Source organism: Lolium perenne, chromosome 1, assembly GCF_019359855.2.
Source record: "Lolium perenne isolate Kyuss_39 chromosome 1, Kyuss_2.0, whole genome shotgun sequence".
Classification (NCBI taxonomy): Eukaryota; Viridiplantae; Streptophyta; class Magnoliopsida; order Poales; family Poaceae; genus Lolium; species Lolium perenne.
In genome coordinates this window covers 176,110,413-176,137,231 of record NC_067244.2, presented here as the reverse complement: position 1 = coordinate 176,137,231, position 26,819 = coordinate 176,110,413, and the positions used below count along the sequence as shown (strand labels likewise).

Genomic DNA, 26,819 nt, shown 5'->3' with positions numbered 1-26,819 from the left:
CAAACAAAACAACAAGCGCTCAATTGTGCACGGATACGTGTGGAAAAGCTAGCGCTGTTCTTGTGTCGTGTTTACTGTTTAGGTCTTGATTCCTCGAGCACTAGCCCGTCTTCAGGGTTTGCCTGGTCAAGCAAAGTTGGATTGGCCCACACCACGGAAATAAGGTGGAGTAGTAGTAGTCAACAAAAGGATGGAAACGCCAACAGAGTGGTGACACTTGTTTGTGCTCACACTCCACGCCGATCAGTCTAAGACTCGTTTTTCTCGTCAGAGACATCATCCGTTTCCGTTTCGAGCGATGCAGGTTTCCCGGTTTCCCACAGGAGTCATGAGTGAGTCTCTTTCGTGCGCGAGATAAGGTTCCGTTTGCGGTGCACGGTGTACTCGGCAATTTATCAGGTTCTCATGAACCTAGATGCCACTAGGAAATTCTAGGGAAGATATAGACATCTGTGCAACATAGGCAAGCCCACACCGCACTTGCAAGACACCATGGACGCCGAGCTTCATGATCAACGAAATAACCACATACGACGACTAAGTGAGTCACTGTCAACGGCCAACATGAATGTTGGCTCGAAGAGTCACAGGATCAGTATTTCCCCTGCCCAAAACAAGTCGTGTATTTTCGGTCAAAAGTCAATATCTCGTTACTTTGATCAGTTTTGTAGACTAAAATACGAACACCTATAATAGCACTAAATCAACATCCATAAATGTAGCATGGAATGTATTTCATATTGTATTAGATGTTTATACCTCTGTCTGTAAACTGATCAAACTACCAGGATGTTCGTTTTTACTAAAAGGATATGTCTTGTTGTTTAGAACTCCATCATTCAGACATACAAGAGGGCACACGTGTGACCCTAGTGCGTAACAAGTACAACTACCGTACCAACCATATGCCCATTGGTTGTCTAGAACTTTAAGTTCTTTGTGAGCAATGAAAAAAAGATAGAGAACATTCAAGCCAACAATGTACCAAGGTATGGAAGGATAAATGTAAGAGGCCTTTGAATGTAAAGAGAAGAACCTCGCGACAGTGCATAACAGATCTTACCTTTCGAAGATATTTCTCAGTGCACAAGGAAGGGCGGCGTACCTTTGATAGTTTAAGACAAAACTTTGCGTAATAATAATCAAGTGTATACCTGGGCATTATTCGGGTCGAGCCTAACAAAGCCCAACGCAAAAAACTAGGCCCATGCCCGGCCCAACCCAATCGCCAGGCCTAAAATTTCAGCCCAAGCCCGACCCATCACAGCAAAAGCATGCTGGGCTTCGGGCCTCTAGTCGTGCCTCTTCCCCATTTGACACATTTCTCAGGCCTGGACTGACACCGGGCCTGAATCTTCGGCCTAGGCCCGGCCCGCACGCATACTTGGGCTGTCCCAAGACCACAAATTTTGGGCCAGACCGGGCTTCCCATGGCCACATATACTCAAGTGTGTACATGATACACAATAACAATCGCCATTTAAATGCAAATCTAGCAACCTTGGGCATACGCCTAGGCGACTGAAGAATCTCTATATGGAAGTGCCACCAAAAAGGTCGGACTTGACCTTTCTTAAGGCAAACTCAAGTTGAAGCCATTACCGTAAGGCGTTTCAAGGACCCTGAAACTTTTTTGGTTCCCCTAAAAGGTTTGTCTTTACACATGTGGGATTCCTGAAATCAAAAGGTACATACACCTTGGATTTTGTTTGTTCCGCACGCATTTATATCAGATTGATGTGCTTTTGGTTGTTTTATGAGCTAAAATAGACTTAGTGCTTACTGAGTCTAAGCTAGTCAAAATAGGTTGCGGTGACCAAATTAAGGAGCGAGAGAGAGAAAGATATTCGTGACACAGCTAGACGAAGGGTATTTATACCTTTCATATGATAAATAAGATACTCCCTCTATCCCCAATTAGATGTCATATATTTATCTAAATTTGCATATATTTGTACAATAAAACATCTTTAGATACATGTGTATCTAGATAAATCCGTGATAAGTACTTTGATACAGAGAGCTGTACATTAAATGACAGATCTTCAAATATAACAGCACTAAAGATTTCAGTGCTACTCCTTGAATGCTGGTGGAAATTTGCTGGTGGAAATTTGCTACTATATATATTATTAGATGGTTACTACTGTACAATTAAGAATTAAAGGAGTATATAAGCTGGCCTCGCCAATTAATGGAGTAAAAGTTGTGAAGCGATTACACATTTGCACGCTGCATGCATTCGTTTCTACCGCTGGGATTAATCGTTTCATACGAGTATACTGGTATAAAAGGACTACCAGGGTTAGAGGTTGAGAGAGAACCAGAACAGATACATAAGCATTACACTCGGCCAGCGGAAGGATCAGAGACGCACGAAAGGTACGGAACTTACCATTCTTGTAGTTCAATCAGGATTGGCACTATAGAGCATGCCAGTGTGACCGGTTGTTTCGTATTTCCGGATGCGCGACATGCTTTGTTCTTCCTTTTGCTGTTTCTTTTCCATTGGAGATCCCATCTTTTGTTTGACCATTTATTTAGTTAGAAAAAATCTTCCGAATGTTGTTTGTTGTATACTACGTATCACTTGTTATAACTTTGTACACATTTTTTATGGATTTTTTTTTACTTTACTAGATAGCGTTGTGTTTTTATTCCTACGAAAATGAGTACCATTCTTTCTTTTAAGAAGAAAAAAGGGATACTGTTTTTCAGTGAAAGGATATTTGTTGTGGAGGCCGTAGTGTCTAAGATAGGCTTGTTAAAGGCCCAGTAGCACAAAGGACCCTCTTATGCGGTTATGCCCATTCCTTATACTGGATGGAGTGGACCATTTTATGACTTTATCCATCAGGCCTAGAAAGTTGCTACCGCCTACCAGTATCATGTATCTGCGGCCCAATAAGCTGGAGACTAGCAAATCATACCCATCACAAGTTGGCTGCAATATACTGGTCCAAACCTTTTTTTTACAAACACCTGCATCAGCTTTTATTTTGTAAAAGATTCGTAGGGTCACTTTTGAACCCAGTTACTCCTCATTTATCTTATTTGATAGAGAAAATGACTTGCAGTTAGAGGATATATATACATAGTTATACTTATAGGGATGTAAAGCGGCACCCGATCCGCCCCTTTCCTAGTCAAAATCGGCTATGTTAGTTGTAACTTTTTTCAATAAATTAGTCTAGTTTGATCTAGATAATATATTTTTCGGGCTTAAGCGCGATGCCGATTGCAAGGAGCATCCATAGAATTATGTCGTACCGATCGCCTCCAAGAACATGCCATGTACACTTAGCTACTCGTGCTCTTACCCAATGCCTATAACCATGTCTAACAAGCCCCGTATTTTTTCGCCCCTTAGAACGCGAGTAGAGGGTCCTGTATCCTGTTTTCACGGGCCGAAAACTCGGACGAGCTAGCAGAGCCCGTATCCCCACCCCGTAAAACAGAACCCACCCCGTAAAACAGAATTTCTGTTTTACGGGGTAGGGATACGGGTTCTGCTAGCTCGTCCGAGTTTTCGGCCCCTCAAAACAGGGTTTTAGACATCAATTTGCACAATAATTTCAGATCAAACATAGCACATCCAAAATATGTGATACATAATTCATAGTTTTAACATCACAACGCGATTATAGGCAATGTTCAAGCCACGGAAGTTCCCAAATGTGATCAACCATCAACGAGTCCATCGCCACCGGCGCCACCACTCGCCGGAGACTCACCTTGAGCACGAGCTTGACGCGCAGCCTTCTTCCTCGCAATGATGTCCGCCTTGGTCTCGTTCCACCACGCCAGCTGATCCTCGTCCCTTCCGTCGGCGCGCATCATCATGATATCCCTCTCCTCGGCCAAGAGCTCCTTCATGGCCTTGGCTTCTTTGAGTGCGATCATCTTCATGTCAAGCTCGGCCTTCAACTTGGCATCTTCCCGCCTTGCTTGCACCTTGGCAAGCTTCACCTCCTTCTTCTTCTCGGTGATGAGGAGCTTGGTCTCCAACGTCTTCATCGTTAATGCCTCCTTGGACTTCATGAGTTGATCCAACTTCTCCCGGAAGCTAGCTGCTCCGCCTTCTACCTTGACCCTCTCCTTGGCCTTCTTGTTGCCCTCGGGCTTGCCGGCGTTTCTCCCACTCATGTCCTCCGCTTCATCATCCATGGTGAGCAGTGCCTCCTTCTTGCACTTTAGCTCGTTGTCCCTCAACTTCCACTTAGGAAGATGTTGAAGGATGGAAAAGCAATGATGAAATTGAAATTCCTTGTTCTTGGAGCCGGCCATGTCCTTGTACCGTGCTTGAGCATACTTGGGCTGCACAACAATAGTATGTGATGTTTCCACATCATCAACACATAATATGGATAGCATGTGATGTTTCCACATCATCAACACAAGGAAAACTTACATAGTCCTCCGGCACGCATCCACTAGGGGGGTTGTCGGCCACTTGATCCATGGCAGTACTCCAACGAGAACAAGCCGGTTTGATGATGTTCCATCGGCCTTCAAGGGAGCGGTAGGATCTGTCCGCCATGCTCTTCGTGCGAGGCTTCAGCTGGTGGTACAGATCCTCAATGCGCTGCCAATAGCGCTTGCCGCGTTGGTCCACTCCGGTGCACGCATCCATCCCCACCTTGCTCCAAGCACGGACCAAGATGGCGTCTTCGATCTCGCCGTAGTTCGTTGTGCGTGGCTTCGGCGTCGACGAAGAACCGGCGGCAGCCGGATCAACCTCAACCACCTCCTCCTCGTCACCCTCGTCCTCCTCCTCGTCATCAATCTCTTCGACGTTGCACTCCCCATCGAATGCATCGATACCGGTGTCCAAATTCACCGCGGAATTGTTGAGCATGTCCATGTAGGATGTTGTGGACTCAAGATCGAACACCTTGTCTACGTCCATGGTGGGTGGCGGCGGCGCGGGCGGCGCATCGGACGGAACAGAGGGAGGAGAGGTCGTGGCCTTGGAGGGCGGTGGAGGCGCGAGGCCGATGCGGCTGATTGCCTTTGTCCGCACCTTGGCCGGCGCGGCGCCCCTCGGCCCGGCCGCCTTGGTCTTCATCCTGCCCGCCTTCTTGGCAGCCGGCGGGGCTTCGGCCGGCGAAGCTGCGGCTGCCGCAGGAGCTTCGAGGAATTGCTTCGGAATCCTCTTCCTCTTCGACGGGATGGTGGCGGAGATCATGGCCGACACGACGCCGGCGTTCGGCGGACCTCCGACGGGGACATCGACCACCGCGGCCGAAGGAGATGCATCGCCGGCGGTAGGCGGCTCTTGCGGACGATCCATGGCAGCGGGATCCGGCCGGGAAGGGCGCGGCGGAGGAGATCGGGCGGCGGCGGTTGGCTTCAGCGAAACCCTTCGCGCGCAGTGGAGTGGGCGATACCGGTTTGACCCTCTATCCCCGCTCCCACCCCGCACAAGTAGGGGGCGACGACCCGCCCCGTAATCGAAAACAAGAAAATTCGATGCGGGGACCGTTTTTATGGGGCGTGCTAGACGACCGAGTAGAACTGAAATCCGTATTCCGGCGATTATTATACGGGTTTGCTACTTTTAAGGGATCTGTTAGACATGCTCTTAGCAGATGCTCCAACACTGACCGATGCGGCAGCAAGAAACAGTCAGTAGTGCTAGTAGGAACACATGCTGCCCCACGCTTAATTTGTTTTCTTACGGGTGCCGAGATCGTACGTGAATCCTATTCTCCGCTTATAGCGGGATATATCCGGGGCTCCGCTCAGGGAGCGATGCTTTTGGGCCGGCCCATTACTACCGAGTTTCTGCTAGTGATGATTTTTTCCTCGGTTTTCTCAGTTTTTTGGCTGTCAAGTGGTTGTTTGTGTGTTGGTTTCTTAACGATTTTTGCCTGCGCTTTTTTTTGGTTTTTTCGGTCGGTTTTTATGTACTTTTCAAAATTTGAACTTTTTCGATTTTTGAACTTTTTCTAAATTCGAAATTGTTTAGATTCGAACATTTTTTTAATCTGAACATTTTGTAATTTTGAACTTTTTTTACTTTGAACTTTTTTCAATTCGAACTTTTTAGATTCGAACATTTTTTTAATCGGAACATTTTTTAATTTGAACTTTTTTGAATTTTGAACTTTTTAGATTCGAACATTTTTTAATCTAAACAATTTTCTAATTTGAACTTTTTTGAATTTAGAATTTTGAAATTTAAACTTTTTTAGATTCGAGTATTTGGTAAATCTGAACATTTTGTAATCCAGTTATTTTTATATTTAAATATTTTTTGAATTAAAGTATTTTTAAAATATAAACTGAAAGGAGAAAAAACAGAAAGAAGCAGTACCTTTTTTTGGGCCGCATTAGGAGCGGCCCAGGAAGAATCTGTTCGGGCGGAGCGTACCATCGCTCCCGCTAAAGGCGGAGCATAGGCGCTCCCGAGATCGTACCAGCTACATGCATATCCCGGCTTGAGAATCTTTTTTAATACTAGTCCAGAAAAAATGGGTTCCAGCTCAACTCACATCCCTTGGTAGCCAATAAAGGGCAAACAGTATACAGTTGCACATGGATAGAGATAGGCTGACAAAGTATATAGATTTCCCATTTCGATCTGGAGGGTCTGGCACAGCTTATCATAGGACCATCACGTGCCTTTGGGACATGAGAGCAAAGAGACAAGTACATGTGAGTTGAGGACTGAGGAGTGAGCCACCAAACCGGATTACTCTAAACTTCCCTTGCGACGCGAATCTGCAGCAGACCATCAAACCGATGAATACGCTCTACAGTAGTAGTACAACAGATAGCGAGTCGATTCTGATACGGATACGCAGCATGGCGCCACTTGAATCCCAAGAAAACCAGCAAATTACACATGTCTAACAACAACGCAACATGATCCGATGATAAGCTATGCCAGACTTTTGGTAGGTCGCACAAACCACCATTTCACTCACCACTTGATCACTGTATATACTATAAACTAGATGAGATAGGGCTTTGAAAGGTACATCAGAAGGCTAGCAAATTACAGGTTCAATCCTATGATAAACTATGCCAGACTTTTTTGTCGATCACAACAAATGACCATTTCACTTCACTTACCACTTGCCATTTCTTACTACCATCTGCTACAACAGGTATGTACTGTACCTACCGGACGCACTAGGTAAAACCGTAAACATACATGACCACACGCATGACCATTTGTCTGTAAACTACTTTACCTACTCCAAAGATTCCTCAAAACTGATCGAGTCACCACACGCCCACATGCCATCAGATCCCTAGGTTTATGACTGCATTTGTGTTTGTGCTCTTGTAGTGGGGCACGTCCATCTACCTCTGCTCCCACTCGTCACACCTCATAATGGCACGGAGAGGATAGATATATCATCAATCTGGTATATCATCATCATCTTGTTGTTGTTTTTCTTCAGAAAGTTAGGGAGGGCAGGGCGGAAAGCGGATCATCATATTACCACTCCGTTTAGTTGGCACGCGCACTATAGTACTTATTGTTTAGTACTCCGTGGTACAGTACTGTAGTTTCTCCACCACTTGCTCCACGACGTGCGCGCCAGAATTTGGCTCCGGCGTCGGCCGGCTCCTTCGGATTCTTGCAGCGACGGTTTGCGTCCAGTAGGTGTTCGATCCCTGTCACTCTCGGCCGCTCTCCCACTCCATGCACTCCGCCCCCGTCGTCCAAATCTACATACCCGTATGTTCCGTAGCGCCAGGGTGACGACATTTCCCCGTGCCGGCTTTGCTCTGCAGGTAGCTAGCTTGAGATGGCGCCGGCGCTGAGGCTGCTGCTGGCGCTCACCGTGGCCGCGTGCGGCGCCGTCGCAGGGGCCGCCGCCGGCGGAGGCCGCGGCCGCGTCGACCTGTGGCCAATGCCGGCGTCGGTGAGCCGCGGGGCCAGGACGCTCTACGTCGCCAAGGACCTCCGGCTGTCCACGGCCGGGAGCGCCTACGCCGACGGGAAGGCCATCCTGGCGGGCGCCTTCAGCAGGATGCTGGCCGTCGTCCAGATGGACCACGCCATCAACGGCAGCTACGCCGGCCTCCCCGTGCTCGCCGGCGTCAAAGTGGCCGTCCACTCTCTCGACGACGAGGTATGAATGTAATGGATTTTCCGCGAGCCGCGCTGCGGGTTGCTTCCTCTGTTTTTCTCATGCTCTGCGTTTATTTTCCTCTCTCCAGCTCAAGTTCGGGGTGGATGAGTCGTACAAGCTGACCGTGCCCGCGACTGGGACTCCAATCTACGCCCAAATCGAGGTTAGTAAAAGACTCGCGCTCAACCTGAACATATCAAGTATACCAATAGTCAATGCACTATTATATTCTCAACCTGAACATAAGAACATGTTCAGTGAGCTTTGTGCTGCAACAATACCTTCTTTTAGATGTCCACTTGACATCCTTTCGCCACATTCTGCAGGCCCAGACAGTTTTCGGGGCGCTCCATGCTTTGGAGGTAACTTCCGCACGATTCACGACGTTATGCATGACCGCTAGATAAACTTCGGAATCAATCAATATTACCTCCAGCTATACTGATACTAAGCTTTTTTGTTGATGCAGACATTCAGCCAACTGTGTTACTTCGATTTCATCTTGGGTGTGACTGGGCTCCATTCGGCCCCTTGGACTATCGTCGACGCGCCCAGGTTTCCTTATCGAGGGCTTCTTATTGGTAAGATGCAATCTGAATTTCGACATCGTTTTAGAAGCAATAAATTTAATCACAATTTAGAGTAGTGGAGCTTATGAATTGGATTCGTCAGTGTTTGCCCAATGTAGCTCCAATTCCGTTGGTTCCAACTGTTTCTCTGTTATTATAATCGCCTACATAATGTCTCTGAAATATAAAGTGCCACTTGAATAGATTGACCATCAAGCTGATTTGCATAAACATCATAACTGGATCAACTGTGACATACTACTGTAACACAGTAAAATTAGACAAACATGCCCAAAAAAATAACCGAGCATATCGTGAGTCTTTTTTTTACACTCCTTGGAATTCCTCATCATCTATTTCCATTTGTGCACAGTATTCAGTCCATATTTCATTTTCGTGTCAACCAACATTCCAAGTAATATCAACTATCAAGATTGGTTAGTGCATTTGTTGAACTTCCTACATTTGATATGCTTCATAGATACATACTACATCTAAGAACTTGGAGTTTCAAGTTAAGATAGTGATATAATAGCTTACTTTTTATCCTTGCACTATTTGAAGAAAGCTATTGATATTAATTTGTGCATTACATGCTCCAGATACTGGAAGGCATTATCTTCCTATCCCAGTAATCAAAGGTGTAATCGATTCAATGACCTACAGCAAGTTGGTATGTTTCACCTTTCTACACTCAAACAAGCTCGTTAATCCTAACGTCTACATATTTCCTTCAGTACAATGGCTTCTATGTATATTCTTCATAAATGAGTTGCAGTTTCATCATGTGACATGCTTACCCTTTCGCAATGCAGAATGTTCTCCATTGGCACATGGTGGATGAGCAGTCCTTTCCTCTTGAGATACCTTCATACCCAAAGTTATCGAATGGTGCATACTCTTATTCCGAAAAATATACAATGAATGATGCACTCGACATTGTACAGTGAGTTTTTATTTTACTAGCAAATCACTTTCCCTTGAGTTATTACTTAGACCAGAAGCTAGTAAGTCCCAAAACCTGAGTATGCCAGCAAACGATGCAAAATAGCTTTCACTTTAGAGTTAAGGTTGCACAGGAACTCACAAAATAATTGATGTACTCAAAAGTAGATATCTCCCAGCTATGCTGCTAGACTCACCCAAGTTAAGATGGCTTATCATTAATTTGCAGATATGCTGAAAAACGAGGTGTGAATGTCTTGGCCGAGATCGATGTCCCTGGCCATAGTCGCTCGTGGTAAGACACTGGTTCAATGAAATTGTGCAATATGATATCTCTAGAATATGATTTGTGGATAAGTGTACTGATGGTTCATGAAATCATTTGTTCTTGCTGTACTACATACTTGCACTATATTATTTGAGTCCTAAAGGTATAATTTAACATATAAATGGAATTATGTACTAATAAGTACAACAATAAGCATACATTACATGTCTCAAAATTGTGGTGCATTTCTTTGGCTTCAGGGGTATAGGATATCCGGCACTGTCACCATCAGCTACCTGTCAACAACCACTTGATGTCAGCAACGACTTTACATTTAAAGTGATCGATGGAATTCTGTCAGGTAATACACATACAACAAATAGAAATCATGTTATGACATACACCATACCACGCATCAGTCATCTCTTTGAAAGATCCAACCCGAATATACCTGTGTCACAAAAAGGAAGAAAATTAGCACAATATATTAAAATCGGAAACAGCAACAAATGATGGTAAAATGGCCTGAACAAAAATAAATCCATTGGCGCAGAAGAACATGACACAGTGCTAATGTTATTTTTTGTTAACCATTCAGATTTTAGCAAGGTTTTTAAGTTCAAGTTTGTCCATTTGGGAGGGGATGAAGTCAATACAAGTAAGTTTGCAGAAATCTCTTGCTCTTTGCACAATAGCACATCAATCTACATATTCATTATTTACTATGAATTTCAGGTTGCTGGACTACCACACCACGCATTAAAACATGGTATGCACTTTAGATATCCATACACAATTATAAAAACGGATGGCTTTATATGTGCTTTGATAAGCCCTGGTAACTACAGTCCTCAGTATGTGTTTGGTAGTAATCGATTTGGACGTCATTTTACTGATGTGCAGGTTGCTTCAACATGGTATGAATGAGTCGGATGCCTACAGATATTTTGTGTTGAGAGCTCAACAGATAGCAATAAAGCATGGCTACGACATTATTAACTGGTAAGGCAACTGTTATGACTACTACTGCATGTTCAAAGATTCTATCAGTCATTGAATGGTTCTCGTGGTTGTAGGGAAGAAACATTTAACAACTTTGGGGACAAGTTGGACCGCAAAACTGTGGTGCATAACTGGTATTTACTAAGTCCTTCCTTTTGCTAAAAAATACCAGCATCCTTATTGGACAATAAAGTATATAATCGGTGTTCGTGCATCGGACCTTAACTGGTAATTCTGTTATCACTGATTAATAGGCTCGGAGGTGGAGTTGCAGAGCAAGTGGTTTCTGCTGGTCTGAGATGCATTGTAAGCAACCAGGATAAGTGGTACCTAGATCACTTGGATGCTTTATGGCAAGGATTTTATATGAATGAACCATGGACAAATATCTACAACCCGGAACAACGGAAGTTGATCCTTGGTGGTGAGGTATGCATGTGGGGTGAACACATAGATGCATCTGACATTCAGCAAACCATTTGGCCCCGTGCTGCTGCAGCTGCAGGTATAATGAGCAAAGTATTCATTTTCATCTTCTAATTATATCTAAATAATACTATATATTTACCAGAGTTCTGTATGCTATATCAGGAACTAAATAAAAGATTTTTGTCGTATATATGCCATGGCACAATATAATATAACTTGTAGTGTTATGGTTGATCATCAATTCATCACAAACTAGCGCGATCGCATCTAGTCCTTCCTGCTGAATAGATATAACATCTCCGCTCTGTAATCTGTACATGAGTATACCAAGCAGAATGATGTTCATTGAGATTCAGTGAATCATTCTGTCGGAATGGAAATCTTCACATAAAGCATGTGGTCTAATATGCTGCATGGTATTCAAAGGATGGGGAGGCACAGCCCACACCGTGGGCATAAAATCTTCGAAGAAAACTAATATTTCATTTTTGTAATCAATGAGAGTATACACTTTGACAACTAATAGGATAGTGCTACTGTATAGTCAAGCACCACATATATGCATCATGAATATGAGAGTATATTAATATGCTTTCCTTTTTAGTTGAAGGCTTACAACATAGTACACAAGCTTAATTCTGGCAACTTGTTATGTATTGCGTTAGAAGTAACCAAAGGAGAAAAACATATGTGTGGTCTTATAAATTGTAGCTTAGAAAAATATACGTTAAGCATGCTACTTAATGCTGTCAAAATACAACATAAAACACATGAAAGCTACCTCTCCATCATGTTGCTTTGACTCACAAATTCACTTGCTATTTTGAAGAGCGGCTGTGGACACCCCTTGAGAAGCTCGCAAAGGACCCATCAACAGTCACTGCAAGATTGGCACGTTTTAGGTGTTTGCTGAACGAAAGACGGGTCGCTGCTGCACCGCTGGCTGGCTATGGCCGCACGACACCATCAGAACCAGATTCTTGTATAAGGCAGTAGGATATTTGGTAAATACCATTCATACAGGAATAAACATCGTTCCCGGGCATTCTTTTCGCTGCTTTGGGCAATTAAAAGCCCAGATATATGTAATTGGGGAAGCTCTGTGCTGCAAGGGGTGTTCAATAATATTGCATTCCCCTTTTAGGTGGTAATAACTGTGCCTGGTTTGCGATATGTGCTCCTGTTTTACTTTTGGTGTACTATTTCGAGCATACTTAATCGAGCGAGAAAATCCACCAAAACCAACAACTAACTGGACAGATAACTGCCTGCAACATTCAAATGGGAACATATCACTAACATTTTTTATTTATTTATGAAAGGAAGGATATAGCACTTAGAGATCGATACTGAATAATACCAGTAGAATCACTGGTTCCATGTCACAGCACGCCAGTAGAATCATACTAGATGCGAAGGCATCAGGTGCATGGGAGCATCTTCCCTAAACAAATTTCTACACTATGTACTGAATACTGTAGGATGAAAAGAGCAATACCTAGTGATCAGCCAAACAAACACTGGGGCGGAAAGCAGTTCCCGCAGCTGGGACTAGCAGGGGAGCGCGAGGCGCCCCGCGGCCGTGCCGTGCGCGAATGCGTGGCCGTCGAACAGTGGGAGGGAGCGGAGGCGTAGCCACCTCAGGCCGCCGCGCGCAACGGAGGTCTGGCGCTAGGTCTGCCTCCGGGTGCGGCCTAAATCGGGGACGTGGACTTTCTAACTCAGGGCTGGTGTCTGCTATATCTGGATCGTCCATGTTGCCGTCGAGATCGGTTAGTTGATGCTACTTGAAAGTTTCTCTTTTTCCCCCCTAGATAGAAGAGACAACATATGAAGTTTAAACTTCCTAATTTTTTTAAAGAAAAACATATGAATTTCATACTTTTTAATCAACAAAACATTAAAGCAGCAACGAGGACACCGCCTTAAGGAAAGGCGTATTAGGGTGGCTCTCGAAGTGTGAGAGCTGTTGGCGTGCATGATGCTACTTAAGCAATTCATTTTAACAGAAACGGTATGGCTTTAGTGAGAAGAACTCGGAAATCTCCGGTCTCTTTTGCATCTCTCTTATACCTTTTTTTCGATAAAAAGCACTTTATCACTTCTCCCTTCTATCTAACGACAATAATCATCACAAATCCCATCTTAATCTAGCGATTCTACTAGCAAGGGGACAATACATTTGGTATAGTTGGTCCTCGGCTGCGACACCGTGACAAGAAAATCTTTGGGTTGTTAGGGGAATGAGGCACGATTTAATCGCGCACACTTTCATACGACGATTAGAAATTTGTATTAACATCAATACTTCATTGATCGTTCATTTATTATATTAATCAACAATGTAACAAGAAAGGAAAATGTTTGGTTGATATATCTATAACCATAATCCGTGGCCCTAGATCCTTGAATACAACGATTTAACCATACCTTGATCAAATGATTCTAGCGGTGCACTACGAAGTTCGACCTTATTTTCCTCCAACATATTCACATATGAGGTAGGAAACGTGTACAAATTGTAGCTATGTGAAAGATAACCGAACAAAGTAAAGCATTGATACCTAACTTGACACAAAAATTCTAGGCTGACATTTAGAATCTTTTTAGGTAATAGAGATTTTGTTTTCCTCTATTCACATTCATGCATAACTAATCGCCTTGCTTGGTGGTGTTGTATTTTTTAATTTTCCATTAATTTTCGATTAGTTTTTTTTCCATTAATTTGAATAGCAACATAATGTGTAGAACCGAATCTGCGTCATTCAGGCCGACGTATATATACATTCAGGTCAAAAGGAGCACGAATGAACAAAGATATGTGGGGGATTCGACACGCGTTCTATCCATGCATATTCAACGGTCCTTTTTTCATTTTGGTACTGTTGATGGGACAGCAATACTCTGGCTCAGCTACGCCATCTTTGATCATGTTCCCAAGAGTAGCATCGAACCAATGCCTCAACTTTTTTGCGCATTAATTCAAGAATATGTTCAATATAATTATTATAGACGCCCATAGTGGATTTGCATCTACTTGTCCAGTCTAATGGTCTCCTCCGAATCATCTGCCTCGCGAGAGCTTTCAGTGCCCCGTATTTTTATCCGTCACAGCCCATCATTGCTCGCCTATCCCTAGTTAGTTGTCCGATCAAAAAGCTATGCCGTTTGCAAAATGAACTTGACATGCAAACATGAGAATCATAGCCTATCTAGTTAGTCTCTCTTCATTGCTCTGGACCACACCTTTTAGAATGGTTTTGATATTTCGTTTCAGTAATATTTTCTGTACGTGCTAGATTTTTGAAAATTTTGAGAGATTCGCATAAAATTTCAAAATTGTTGGCGAGATTTAGAGCTTGTTCTTCATATTGTTCTCAAAATAATAAAGAAAATAAGGTTTCTTGTTCGTCCGTCTATTTTTACCTTTAATTTTTGTCAAAATTACTGGACTGCCACCGCCAAGTCAAGACATATTCCTTTGTTTCGTCCGTACCGATTGAATTTATCGTTTTCCCAGGCCCGTGGCACTGACTCGTGGCCCATAAACTGTTGGCCCGGCCAGTGTCGGTGGTCGATCGATAGCCTATCTCCTTCTCCCGATCGGTAACCTACGTATATCCGGCCGTGAGGGTTTCAAATAAAAAACGGTCATATATACCTCGCTTGACCAACTCTATCTGCACGCGAACTCGCGATCAATCGATCGACTTTTGTGAGAGGTACGTTTTTCTAGGTTGCGGATCAGATCGAAACAAAGTTCCGTGGCGGCGGACCTGCTAGCTAAACTGGACGGGGAACCAGGCAGATCAAGGATGACGCCGAGGTGTAGGACGATAGCTGCAGAACCTGATCCTCGACTCAGTGATCGCCAAGATGGGGAGAAGGACAAGCCGTAGATGATGTTCAAGGATTTCCATAAAAAATTCCTACGCAATCTACTGGGGCGTCCTCCTCCTTATGCGTTAGATATCCCGATCGATGGCGGCCGGTGGCGCTAAACGGCGACTTCCTGAGCACAATCAAGAAAGGCAAAGTGGAGCGCTGTGGGTCACGCAGCAGTGGCCAGGTGAGACCGTCGACCTCGACCTCGACCACCTCGCTCGCCGACCACCACCCATCATGTCGTCCAGCAACAACGCCCGCTGGGTGGCCACCAGCGTCGGCATCTCCTGGTCGTAGAACACCTCAGGCCGACATGAGCGCCACGTGCACACACGGGACCTCAGGAACAAACAGTACCAGGTCATCCTCTATTCCTCTTCCATCCACCGCAGATCCCATATGTTTGCCTGCTCGGCGCTGAGCCTGTTGACCGTGAGGCCCGGCAGCGGCCGCACGTCCCTGAGCACGTAGCGCGCGGCGCGGAAGCATGCGAACTGCCGGTAGCCCTGACCCGGCTCCAAAAGGAGATCATGTTCTGGCTGCTGGCTGCCACGTCAAAATACTGGGAGGAATTTGTCGCAGATCCGCGAGCAAATGAAGTTTAGTGTGGCGGATACATGGGTCTCCCGGCCTCCTGGGAGCAACAAGCTAAAAAGGAATGGGCTGCTCATTTGTCCATCAGGTGTTCGGGGAGCGTCAACTTCTGGTGGCGTTGAGGGCGTATGTGCGTGCCGCCGCCAAGGCAGCTGTGGCAGCCTGCAACGGTTTCAAGTTGGAGGTGCGCCTGCCATCCGTAAAAAAATCTTGATTCTCATGTGCCCTCCTGCTCGCAAGAATTTAAAAAAAATTCTCCAACAAATCAATCGTGGTGCTACAGAGGATTTGCTATGGTGGCACTGACCTAGGAGCTGACATATTAATTGATATACCCATGGAAACGATTTGATCAGTTCATGATTTGCTCGTGGAGAACACTGACATAGGGATGGTGGAGAGTAATTCTTTCTTCCACTTGTTCTCTTGTGATGAGACACTCAGGATTAGGAGTGCCTTCATCTAAATGTCCTGCTAGATTATCTTGGCTACTTTCATCGGTTCCAGTTATAACTCGTATCTTATTGTAACAACTTCTGCAGGCTCTGAGAGGAAATAGTGTTGTGATTATCTATATTTTTGGTTGCCCAAACAGAGTGGAAGATATACATACGTCTTCTTGGATCATGCCTACGGAAGAAACTGCGGTGATCAATGTCGATGCAGCATATATACAAGCGCTGACCAGCGACTTGGCCATCGGGGCAGCGGTACGCGACCACGACGGCTCCGTCATGCCAAGACACGGGAGAAGCTAATAAGGCCATATCGATCCAAGCCGGCCTGCCGTTGGGCATCGAGGTTGGTCTTCACCAGTCTATACTTATATCTCTGGCTGCATAACTGTTGTCAATGCGTCAAGGAGCCATGTCCCGAACCTATCTAAGCTCTAGAACGTGTGCAAGAATATTTCTGATGTTGCTATGCGTTTGCCTGGTTGTGTGGTCCAATATACTAGCAGAAAGTTTAATCCCTTTTCACTGCAATTGAGCTCACCTAGCTATTTGGTCTGGAACTTGTAACTTTTGCTTGGCTTCCCTATTGTTATTTCTGAACTCGATGTGGGCGAAGGTACAAAACTCTGAAAAGTGAGATATTTATGAGCTTCCCCTGTTTGACTCCTCCTGCAATGATGCATCGTCTTTGTTTGCTTCCTCTATTTTCCGATCATGAGCAAGGTAAAGGCCTTCGAGGAGTGAGATGAGGCATTGACGGCCACCTCATTACGGAGCGCGCGTCATGGATGTGCTGAAACTGTACCTGCAAGAACTTTGTGCCTTTTTTCCCGGTGCAACGCACGGGCATGTTTACTAGTTGTTCTCAAAAAATAAAATGAAACATGATGAATGGAACCGAACACCTAACAGCATGTGGAATGCGTTTGTTGTGTGCCCATTCTTTTAGCTAGCAAAACTGACTATGAAGACTTCATGTTTGTACTACTAGTTATAGCTATGAGGCCGAACCTGCTGGGAGTTGATGAGCCAGTCGACGTCCTTGCTGAGTTGTTGGGATGGTCGAAGCCAAGGCGGTCTTGCAGATTGTAGAACTCGTCGGCGCACATGCCATTTATTACCCCCGTGCCCTTCACAGGGCACATCGACGCTGCCACAGCCCCCAACCCTCCACCTCGATGTCGACGCCTTCCCCACGATGCCACAATCACTCTCCTTGCTCATCACGTCGGTGTGCCCGCACTTGGCCGGCGCCACGCGCACGCCTGTCGCTCTAGCTGTGTCGGCTTCCTCCATGGCGAACTCGGATGGTGGATCGATGGTGAGGGCGAGGAAACGGGGGAGCGGGGCGGCTACGGGCGTGAAGAGGAAGGGAGAGGAAACTTAGGTCGGGAAAGCAAGGTTTGAACGGGCGGCAGATCGCCTGAGCAGCGTCCAGTGATGTGGGCAATACCCTTTGGGTACCCGACATTAGTCTACCTCCCTTGGCCCAATTAGGGGCCCACGAAGATTATCCAAGACCAAGGTGGACCCGTACGTCGGTTGCAATGAAGGAAACCTACTAGAAGATGGATTCTTGACGGACAAGGCAAGAAGACGTCAGTAAAGGAAGGATTAGTTTAGATCTCTTTGTAATCTAGTCAAGTTCGGACAGGACTCTCGAGACATGGCCTCCTATATAAAGGCCAGGAGAGGGCCTGCCGAACAACAGAACAAGAAGAACACACACGAAACCATCGCAATTTAGCATACACAAACCCTAGAATCCTTGCCTCCCGGCGAGTCGACCATAGTAGTCTATCGGCTATCCCCTTGTAACCTGCTTTACTCGATAAATCAAGATCAGACAAGCAGTGAGTAAGGGTTTTACCTCACCGAGGGCCCCGAACCTGGGTAAATCTCTCTCCCTGTTCGTTTGGTATCCGATGTCTCGTGTTAGCCTGCAGGATTCCGTCAACCCTAAGCCCCTCATGGTGGGCATTGCTGAGGAGCTCCCTCGTCAATTGGCGCCGTGTGTGGCAAACCTGCTGGTACAAGGCACTTCATCGGCTGTTCCGATCGTGTCGGCGATGGCGTGTGCTCTTCGTATGCAGACACACTGTTGGGGAACCCCAAGAGAAAGGTGTGATGAGCACAACAGAGCAAGTTTTCCCTCAGTACGAAACCAAGGTTTAATCGACCAATAGGAGAAATGCGTGACATCTAAATGTGTTACTGACTGACTAGTGGCAGGGCGCACTACCGGCGTTAGTAACAACGTGGAACCTACACATAACACAACCAAAATACTTTGCCCCAACTTACAGTGAGGTTGTCAATCTCACCGTTTTGCTGAACACAAATGATTAGACGTGTCGAGTGGAAAGAGATGTTTGCAGAAAGTAAACGGAACATGATTGCATTTGAATTTATCAGTAAAGAAAATAGGACCGGGGTCAACAGTTCAATAGAGGTGTCTCTCCATAAAGAAATAGCATATTGGGTAAATAAATTACAGCTAAGAAATTGACAGAATATCGACCATACATGACAAAATGATTACTATGATAATTTAGTATTGGGCATTACAACATAATACATAGATCGTAATTCAACTGCGTCTATGACTAATAATCCACATTCAGGTTAGCATCCGCACCCCTTCCAGTATAAATTTGCAAGCAATAGACTATCGCATTAAACAATGTGTGTAAAGTAAATAATAGAATTATCCTTGGATAAAACATCGTTGTTTTCTCCCTAGTAGCAATAACACGTCTACAACCTTAGAAGTTATAGTCACTCTCCCAGGAAACTAGAGGCATGAACCTACTATCGAGCATAAATACCCCCTCTTGGAGTCACAAGTGTCCACTTGCAGAGTTTCTACTAGCAACGGAGAGCATGCAAGATCACAAATAACATATGCCATGCATATATAATCAATCTCAACATAGTATTCAACATTCATCGGATCCCAGCAAACCAAACATAGAGGATTACATAAAGATGATCTTGATCATGTAGGGCAGCTCACAAGATCGATACATGAAGCACAAGGTGGAGAAGACAACCATCTAACTACTCCTATGGACCCATAGTCCAGGGATGAACTACTCACACATCACTTCGGAGGTGGGCATGGCGATGTAGATGCCTCCGATGGTGATTTCCCCCTCCGACAGGGTGCCGGGAAGAGCTTCAGAACCCCCCGAGATGGGTTTGGCGATGGCGGCCGCGACAGAACTTTTCGTGGCAGGAGGCTCGGGTATCCAGGGTTTTCCCGAGAAGATGTATAAATAGGCAGATGACTCAGGTCGGTGGCGCGCCTGTGGGCCCCACACCTACCCTAGGCGCGGGCTAGCCCTAGTCCGCACCTAGGGGTGGTGTGGGCGCCCAGGTGCGCCTCTTCGTCCCCCCTCCGGACTTCGTCTTCGGTAAAATATTGACTTCGGCTTTTGATTCGTCCAATTCCGAGAATATTTCATGTACAACTTTTATGAAATACAAAAACAGTAGAAACACATGGAACTGGCAGGGTGGCATCTTGTTAATAGGTTAGTGCCGGAAATCATGTAAAAGTGCAACAAAGTGCAAACAAAACACATATGAATTGGTGTAAAATAAGCATGGAGCATCAAAAATTATTGATACCTTTGAGACGTATCACCATCCCCAAGCTTAACTCCTGCTCGTCCTCGAGTAGGTAAGTGATAACAAAATAATTTTTGAGGTGACATAAAGCCAACACAATCTTGATCAAGCATGTAAAGCATTGTGAGCTAGCATCTAAGTACTCTAACATAGGCATGATAGATAGGATTTAATTGAACTTAGCAACTATCTTATAACATGAAGAGTAACTCAAACAAAAGATCATGAATAATAGTGTATTGAAAGCAACTGCGTGTTTATAATCATAAAGTAAACATAATAAAGTGGCACTGAACATGTCCTTATGGAATAGCAAAACATAAATGTAAGGACACCTTCAAAGTTTAAAGGGTGACTAGATACAAATAATTGGAGAGCAAGTAATAGCACAATCATGAATCAATCAATAATAATTTTGAAACTATGCACATTGCACTAACAATGATAACTATGCTCTCTTAATCGATGCATAAAGTAGAAGATGGAGACTCAACATGAAAGTAAAAGAAAGGCTCTTCGCAGAGAGAAACAAAGATTACCCATGTGCTAGAGCTTTTTATTTTGAAAGTAATAGGAGTGTTGAAAATATTTATTTTGATAGGTGCTACTTATGTCAAAGGTAGTGATAAATAGTATGACTTATGCATAATTACTTCCTATAAGTTTGCTTGCCTTATGCATAATATACCAATAGTGCTCACACCTTGTCCTAATTAGCTTGGACTTCTATGAATTTTCATCGCATACATATGTTTTAATCAAGTGTCACAAAGGGTACCTCCTTACCTCCTGTATAAAGGTCCTTAGAATATGGATCTCATTTGATTTCTCAATTTTGATGAATCTCAATTTTTTTTTTGTGTCAGCCCCAAAAGAAGCAAAGCAGCCAGTTTTGGTGTTTTTTTTTTTTTTTGCCTCGGGCCGCTTAATTTACATCTAGTGTCTACCTTTCCACGTCCTCATTAATGAGAAGAGAAAAGAGAAAGAATCAATTTTGCCATTCCTCTCGATCAGGACAGTCACAACAAGACCCGAATCGTCCAATCGGGTGGGCGTGCTCACGGTGACAGCCGGCCTAGACCCTGGTGTCCTAGTCGAGCAGGCCGCCCACACGCAAAGACTCAGCAGCTAATCGTTGTACTCTTGCCACAGTTGGAATGCGAAGTCGAAGCTACCCTCACCGTACATGCCATTAAGTTATACGGAGTATTTATGGTGCAACAGTACTCACGCTGTTGCTCATGCTTCACTACCACACTATAAATGTGACACCTTCCTGCGAGAGCTTGCAGATGCAGAAAACACTTGGCCGACTGCAAATCCTCTTGGATGCACACGTTCCACTCCATGACGCGTATGGTGCTGAACTACGTGAAGTAGGTGAAGGCATGCCTCTGTTATTTATTTATTTCTCTGGCATTTGATTTTCTCTTTTAAGCCGCCTAGCTAGATAGCTAGGTATCGGCGCATGTTCCTGTACAGCATCGAAATCCACTGCTGATTCGAATATTTTCCGCAGACATCCTCCATTGATCAAAATGTATATTTGGCTATATAAACATTCTATATAATATGTTTTTTTGTGATGTACTCCTTCCATCACGAAATGTAGGAATAGTTGACTTGCACTGTCTTTAATCCAAGACTTTAACCACCAATATATACTTAATTTTATGTATTAGGTAAATGATACCGTTGTATTTGTCTTACAAACTACTTTTTCCCCCATATTTATTCATCTCTTTGCAGATGTATCATAAGTAAAAACCATAATCAAATATGAGTAATGAAAACAAAACAAAAAAACCCAACAGTTTCTTACATTTTCGGATGGATGGAGTATATGCTAAACCGAGAACAACATAAATATGATACCACCACATAAATACACACCCACGACGCTAAGAAAGAAGACTAGTGTAGCAGAACTTCCAAATTGTCGAGGTCACCACAAATGAATATTATACCTACAAGTGTAGGAGATCGATGTAGTGTTAGGTAGTATTCATTTATATTTCATATTTCTCAAGATTGGAGCCAAATAATATTTGTAAGATGAGGCGACACTGCCAACCACACTATTCTTAAAATAATTTCATGTGATTTACTAGTAACAGATAAAATGAAAAATTGTTAGTTCTGATAATTATAGAAAATAAGTAAAACAGTAATTGCTCGGCGTTAATCGGAAATTTGGCAGTAAATTAGAGCAAACAATACTGAAAAGAGCAAGCGCAAAGTGGACATTTGGACGTTACACGGACCGATTCATCATATATATTGCATACATGTTTGTTAATGCTAATAAGGTTCATGCGCTCTTAGTAATATAGGCATGTGTTTCATATGTAACAGGGTTGCCCTACAACGAGGTCCAGTTCCTATTGTCATAAACCTGCATGGAGATAATGTCATCTCCAGTACTTTTTATACTGCCAGAGCAATGCGTTGACACTGAATGAACATGCGTGATCCTCAAACCATAGTCTTCCCCAATGATATACTGGTCTGTTAGAGCACCTTCAGCCGTTGGCGCTCCCGACGGACCGATTCATCATATATATTGCATACATGTTTGTTAATGCTAATAAGGTTCATGCGCTCTTAGTAATATAGGCATGTGTTTCATATGTAACAGGGTTGCCCTACAACGAGGTCCAGTTCCTATTGTCATAAACCTGCATGTCATCTCCAGTACTTTTTATACTGCCAGAGCAATGCGTTGACACTGAATGAACATGCGTGATCCTCAAACCATAGTCTTCCCCAATGATATACTGGTCTGTTAGAGCACCTTCAGCTGTTGGCGCTCCCGACGGCTAATTTCGGGGTGGATTATCGTCGGATTGGACGAAAGTTTGGTGTGGGGAGCGTTGAACTTCCAGCCGTGCCCCAGCTAGGCGCCCGATGATCGGCCTACTTGGCTTTATTTTCACAAATAAACTCACAGTTCAGTGTATTTGACAAATTTTGGCTAATATTTGACCTATTTTTACAAATAAATTTAATAGTTCAATAAAGCAAGCAAATAATTTAACAAGTTTTGAAACAAATCAAATGAAAACTAGTTGGTGTTACCTCGAAGCCTCCATATGTACTCCATCAAATCATCCTGCATCTGTTGATGCATTGTGGAGTCTCGAATCTTCTGACGCAAAGCGATGAACGAAGTCCACGATGTCGGCACCTGGTGATTAAGCTGTGCAAGAGGATCCTCTCTGTCATATGGTGCAGCTTGCTCGCTCAGAGGAACTGAATACTTTCGCTCATTCTCAATAATCATGTTGTGTAAGCACAGACAACAGTTCATCATCTCCCACATCTGATCTTTGGACCAAGTCATAGCGGGGAACCGGACTACAACAAATTTCTGCTGCAGAATACCAAATGCACGCTTGACGTCCTTTCGGCAACTTTCTTGTTTCTTGAAAAAACCCCGCCTCCTTCGAGGGGACGGGGTTTGAGATAGTCTTCACAAATGTTGCCCACTTTAGATAGATACCGTCTGCAAGATAGTATCTCTTGTTGTAGCAGTGCCGGCTATTGATCACAAAGTCAATCGGGGGAGCATGACCCTCAACAAGCATGGAGAAGATCGGCGAGCACTGCAAGATGTTGATGTCGTTGTTCGATCCCGGCATACCAAAGAAGGAATGCCAAATACAGAGATCATGGGTAGCCACTGCCTCAAGTATCACAGTGCAGGCTTTTTATGACCCTTGTACATTCCCAGCCAGACAAACAAACAGTTCTTTCATTTCCAATGCATGCAGTCAATGCTTCCAAACATCCCGGAAATCTCAAGTAGATGTTCCCGAACACTTCTATCACCGCCCTACAGAACCGGTAGAAACAATCAAGGGCGATGGACTCCGCCATCCGAAGATAATCATCACATCATCACCAGGAGCTCCATATGCTAGCATCCGCATAGCCACCGTGCACTTTTGGAGGGCGTAAAACTCTGCCATGCCGGTGCAATCCAACTTGCATCCGAAGTAGGAGTCGTAGTCTCGAAGGGCATACACAATTGTCAGGAAGAGTTTCCGGCTCATCCTGAAACGACGCCTAAAAACAGCCTCACCGTGTAATGGATTGTCGGCGAAGTAGTCGGCGTAGAGAATGCAGTAGCCCTCCATTCGCTGCCTCGGCTTGCACTTCCGGCGACATGGTGCCGACTCACCACGTCGACCAATGGCCTTCTCCGCGTACAGGCCTGACAAGCAAGCTAGGACCAACATGTGTTCCTCGTCTTGGGCGGCGGCTGCCATATCTTCCTCAAAAATCTCTGCGAACATCTGCTCCTCCTCGTCCGAGTCCAAATCCGCCCAGGCAAATAGACGAACACCTGCCGGGCGTGGTCGACGCGAGGAGTTGCCCGACGGCAGAATATAGGCAGACGGGAGGAGGGATGGCGGAATATAGGCTGGTGGGAGGAGGGACAACGGAATACAGGCAACCAGCCGACGGATTGGCGAGGAGTGGTGCCGGCGGCGAGACGGCTACAAGAGGGGTGGGGGATTTGTGGTGAGAAAGTGGTGGGGTTCGCATGTTTTCTCGCCGACAGAGTGGGCCCGTCTCCTCTTTTCTCTCGTCCGGACTCCCCGAACGATTTTAGATGGGCTTTCTAATGTTATAAATTTTGTTTTGTATAATTCATACTATGTTGGTTAAATTAATTACCTACGTATACGCGTCGGCCTTGTAATCTCGAACGGAAGCAGTACTGCATGTCATTGTTCAAAAACTAGGCCGATTCAACGATTACTAGGCCGATTAATCGCTACTAGGGGTCTAGCCGTGTCGATTACCATTAATCACTTGGGTTAATCCTTTAGCCCGATTAATCAGTCTGAAAGTCCAATTACTAGGTATGTTCCCGATTAACTATTACACTTGGCAAAAAAAGTTACAAAATTTTCAATGCATATCGCTAATACAAGCGCTACCCCTCCCCAATAAAGTAGATTTTGTGAATCTCCCGCTACATTGCAGGCTCCAGTAGCTTGATTTTCACTGTTGCCAAATAGTTCTTGCCCTCCTAGACCAGTTACTCGCAGTTTTCCAGACCTCAGATACAGGAGCTCGACCACCTTGAGGAGCTCGTCCAGGAGCTCGAGGATGCCTTCAATAGGTTAGATGGTTGAGGTGTAAGAGGGATCGTACCCTAGGTAGGTGGTGGGAGAATACAACCTTCAGATGGTGAAAGAAGAATAAGTGAAAGGAAGGAAGGCGGCTTCGGCTAGTGGATCCTGATTCGCTCGTAACCTTGAAAATTAGGTCACACAGGAGAAGCGTACATGTTTTTCTAGGATTTTAGCCTCCAGAGATGTAGGGACAGACATATAGAGGCTCATATACTATTATTTTTTCTTATACAAACTATTTTAAGTGTTAATTTGTGTAGTTTGCACCGATTAATAGCCGAACGATTAAATCAGTTAATCGTCCGAATTCCGATTAATCGCTACTCCCAAGCCAACCGAGCAGTTAACGATTACCGATTTCCTTAACATTGTGTGCACGTACATGTTTGCTAATGCTAATAAAGTTCATGCTCTCGTAGTAATATAGGCATGCGTTTCATAAGTAACCAGGTTGTCCTACAACGAGGTCCAATGCCTATTGTTCTAAACCTGCCTGTCACCACAAGTCTACAACTATACTATAAAATAAATGATAACTAAGATATTCCTTTCTATACTACCAGAGCAATGCATTGACACTTAATGTATACTGTGATCCTCAAACCATAGTCTTCCCCAATGATATTCTGGTCTGTTACTCTCTGGTTGCCAGTTTGGAACTATGTCAGGTGATACGGCAAGCAGTTATCATCATAACACAAAAACACCGTTATAACATATATGGTTCAGGTAAACAACAAATTGAGAGCGAGCTTTGCATAAAATAATTCAATATTTATAATAGAACAACCAGCCGTGATCTAAACAACAAAACATAATGTGACTATCCTATTTCTATCCATCACAAGTTCCTACCAAGAATTACTCACATGTGGGGAAACATGATCATAGCTATCAACGGAGGATGGAGTGGTGTCGAATATAGAGGAGACGAGCTAGCCCTATCCGGCAATGAATACATGGATCCGATTTCCCTATGGAACGAGTATATGCGGTGACCGTAACTCTTAGGTCATGGAAAATACGTGGATAATGCTCATAGGGTTCTCATTGGAAAGGAATAGTAAGTCCGAAAAGTGGCGTCGGAGGAGCCACATGGATCCAACATCAGGTAGTGCGCCTAGCCACACACATAATCGCACAACCCCTCTGTCGTGGTTGCCCTCCTTATGTCCCGAAGCTCAGTGTCATATCTCCTCTAATTTGTGGAAATGATTTCCTCCACATTAAAATACATTGGATGATTTGGGTTGAAAACAACATCGTGTCTTACGATATGAATTCATTTAGACAAGATAGAAAGGCAAACCATAAGCAAAGTCATCGAACAAGTAGATATGCTTTGGATGTATCAGCTTGCCATCGACATGTGCATTGAATCCTATGGAAACAATAACCTGTATTGTGAGACACGGGACGTAAAACAAACATTTTATCCCATGTGGGTTTGGGGTACAACCAGCTCCACTATGCACACAACGTATTGTTTATTCTCCTGTTTTCTCTTTTGACTGTTATCTTGTAACGTCGGTGAACCTTTGTGACTGTTGACATCGACTTTCCATATGACTACATATCAATATAGTTGATAAAATGTGAATTGTTCGTTAAATTATTATAATTATATTGTGCTAAAGTTTTAACCATTTCAACTACTTTGTTCATCCAACTCTATTATAATCACCTTTTTTGAGAGTATAATAAGCACATTAAATATGCAATGTAACTTAGTCTTAACAGAAGACAACATACATATATCTGATCCAACTCATCTTGATATTCCTGCAGTGAAAATCCTA

General features: G+C 44.2%; 2 protein-coding genes and 1 long non-coding RNA gene across 3 annotated transcripts; 1 reads left to right on the top strand and 2 right to left on the bottom strand.

Moving 5' to 3' along the window:
- Positions 1 to 3,681: 3,681 nt before the first annotated feature.
- On the bottom strand, positions 3,682 to 5,293 carry LOC127335258 (uncharacterized). The gene is made up of 3 exons (XM_071823609.1): positions 4,841 to 5,293; positions 4,412 to 4,639; positions 3,682 to 4,317 (listed from the first exon to the last, which is right to left on the bottom strand). Exons 1-3 carry the CDS (start codon positions 5,291 to 5,293, stop codon positions 3,682 to 3,684), a joined length of 1,317 nt encoding a protein of 438 aa, XP_071679710.1.
- A 2,138-nt stretch (positions 5,294 to 7,431) lies between these two features.
- LOC127313725 (beta-hexosaminidase 3) lies at positions 7,432 to 12,479 on the top strand. Its single transcript, XM_071820004.1, has 15 exons — positions 7,432 to 7,621; positions 7,757 to 8,093; positions 8,182 to 8,256; positions 8,420 to 8,455; positions 8,563 to 8,674; positions 9,265 to 9,335; positions 9,478 to 9,608; positions 9,837 to 9,902; positions 10,136 to 10,236; positions 10,474 to 10,533; positions 10,611 to 10,644; positions 10,779 to 10,877; positions 10,952 to 11,011; positions 11,132 to 11,382; positions 12,136 to 12,479. Exons 2-15 carry the CDS (start codon positions 7,767 to 7,769, stop codon positions 12,300 to 12,302), a joined length of 1,590 nt encoding a protein of 529 aa, XP_071676105.1. The 5' UTR covers positions 7,432 to 7,621; positions 7,757 to 7,766; the 3' UTR covers positions 12,303 to 12,479.
- On the bottom strand, positions 10,282 to 13,017 carry LOC127313735 (uncharacterized). Its single transcript, XR_011745030.1, has 3 exons — positions 12,805 to 13,017; positions 12,088 to 12,186; positions 10,282 to 10,326 (listed from the first exon to the last, which is right to left on the bottom strand). It is a non-coding gene; the product is annotated as an uncharacterized lncRNA (long non-coding RNA).
- Positions 13,018 to 26,819: the final 13,802 nt, after the last annotated feature.

Bases quoted from the DNA above. Each gene is read 5' to 3' on its own strand.
- LOC127313725 (XM_071820004.1), top strand. From the start codon at position 7,767: ATGGCGCCGGCGCTGAGGCTGCTGCTGGCGCTCACCGTGGCCGCGTGC. The intron at 8,257-8,419 runs GTTAGTAAAAGA...CACATTCTGCAG, and splicing joins CAATCTACGCCCAAATCGAG to GCCCAGACAGTTTTCGGGGC. The intron at 11,383-12,135 runs GTATAATGAGCA...GCTATTTTGAAG, and splicing joins CCGTGCTGCTGCAGCTGCAG to AGCGGCTGTGGACACCCCTT.
- LOC127335258 (XM_071823609.1), bottom strand. From the start codon at position 5,293: ATGGATCGTCCGCAAGAGCCGCCTACCGCCGGCGATGCATCTCCTTCG. The intron at 4,640-4,840 runs GTGAATTTGGAC...GCTTGGAGCAAG, and splicing joins ACATGCTCAACAATTCCGCG to GTGGGGATGGATGCGTGCAC. The intron at 4,318-4,411 runs GTAAGTTTTCCT...ATTGTTGTGCAG, and splicing joins GATGCGTGCCGGAGGACTAT to CCCAAGTATGCTCAAGCACG.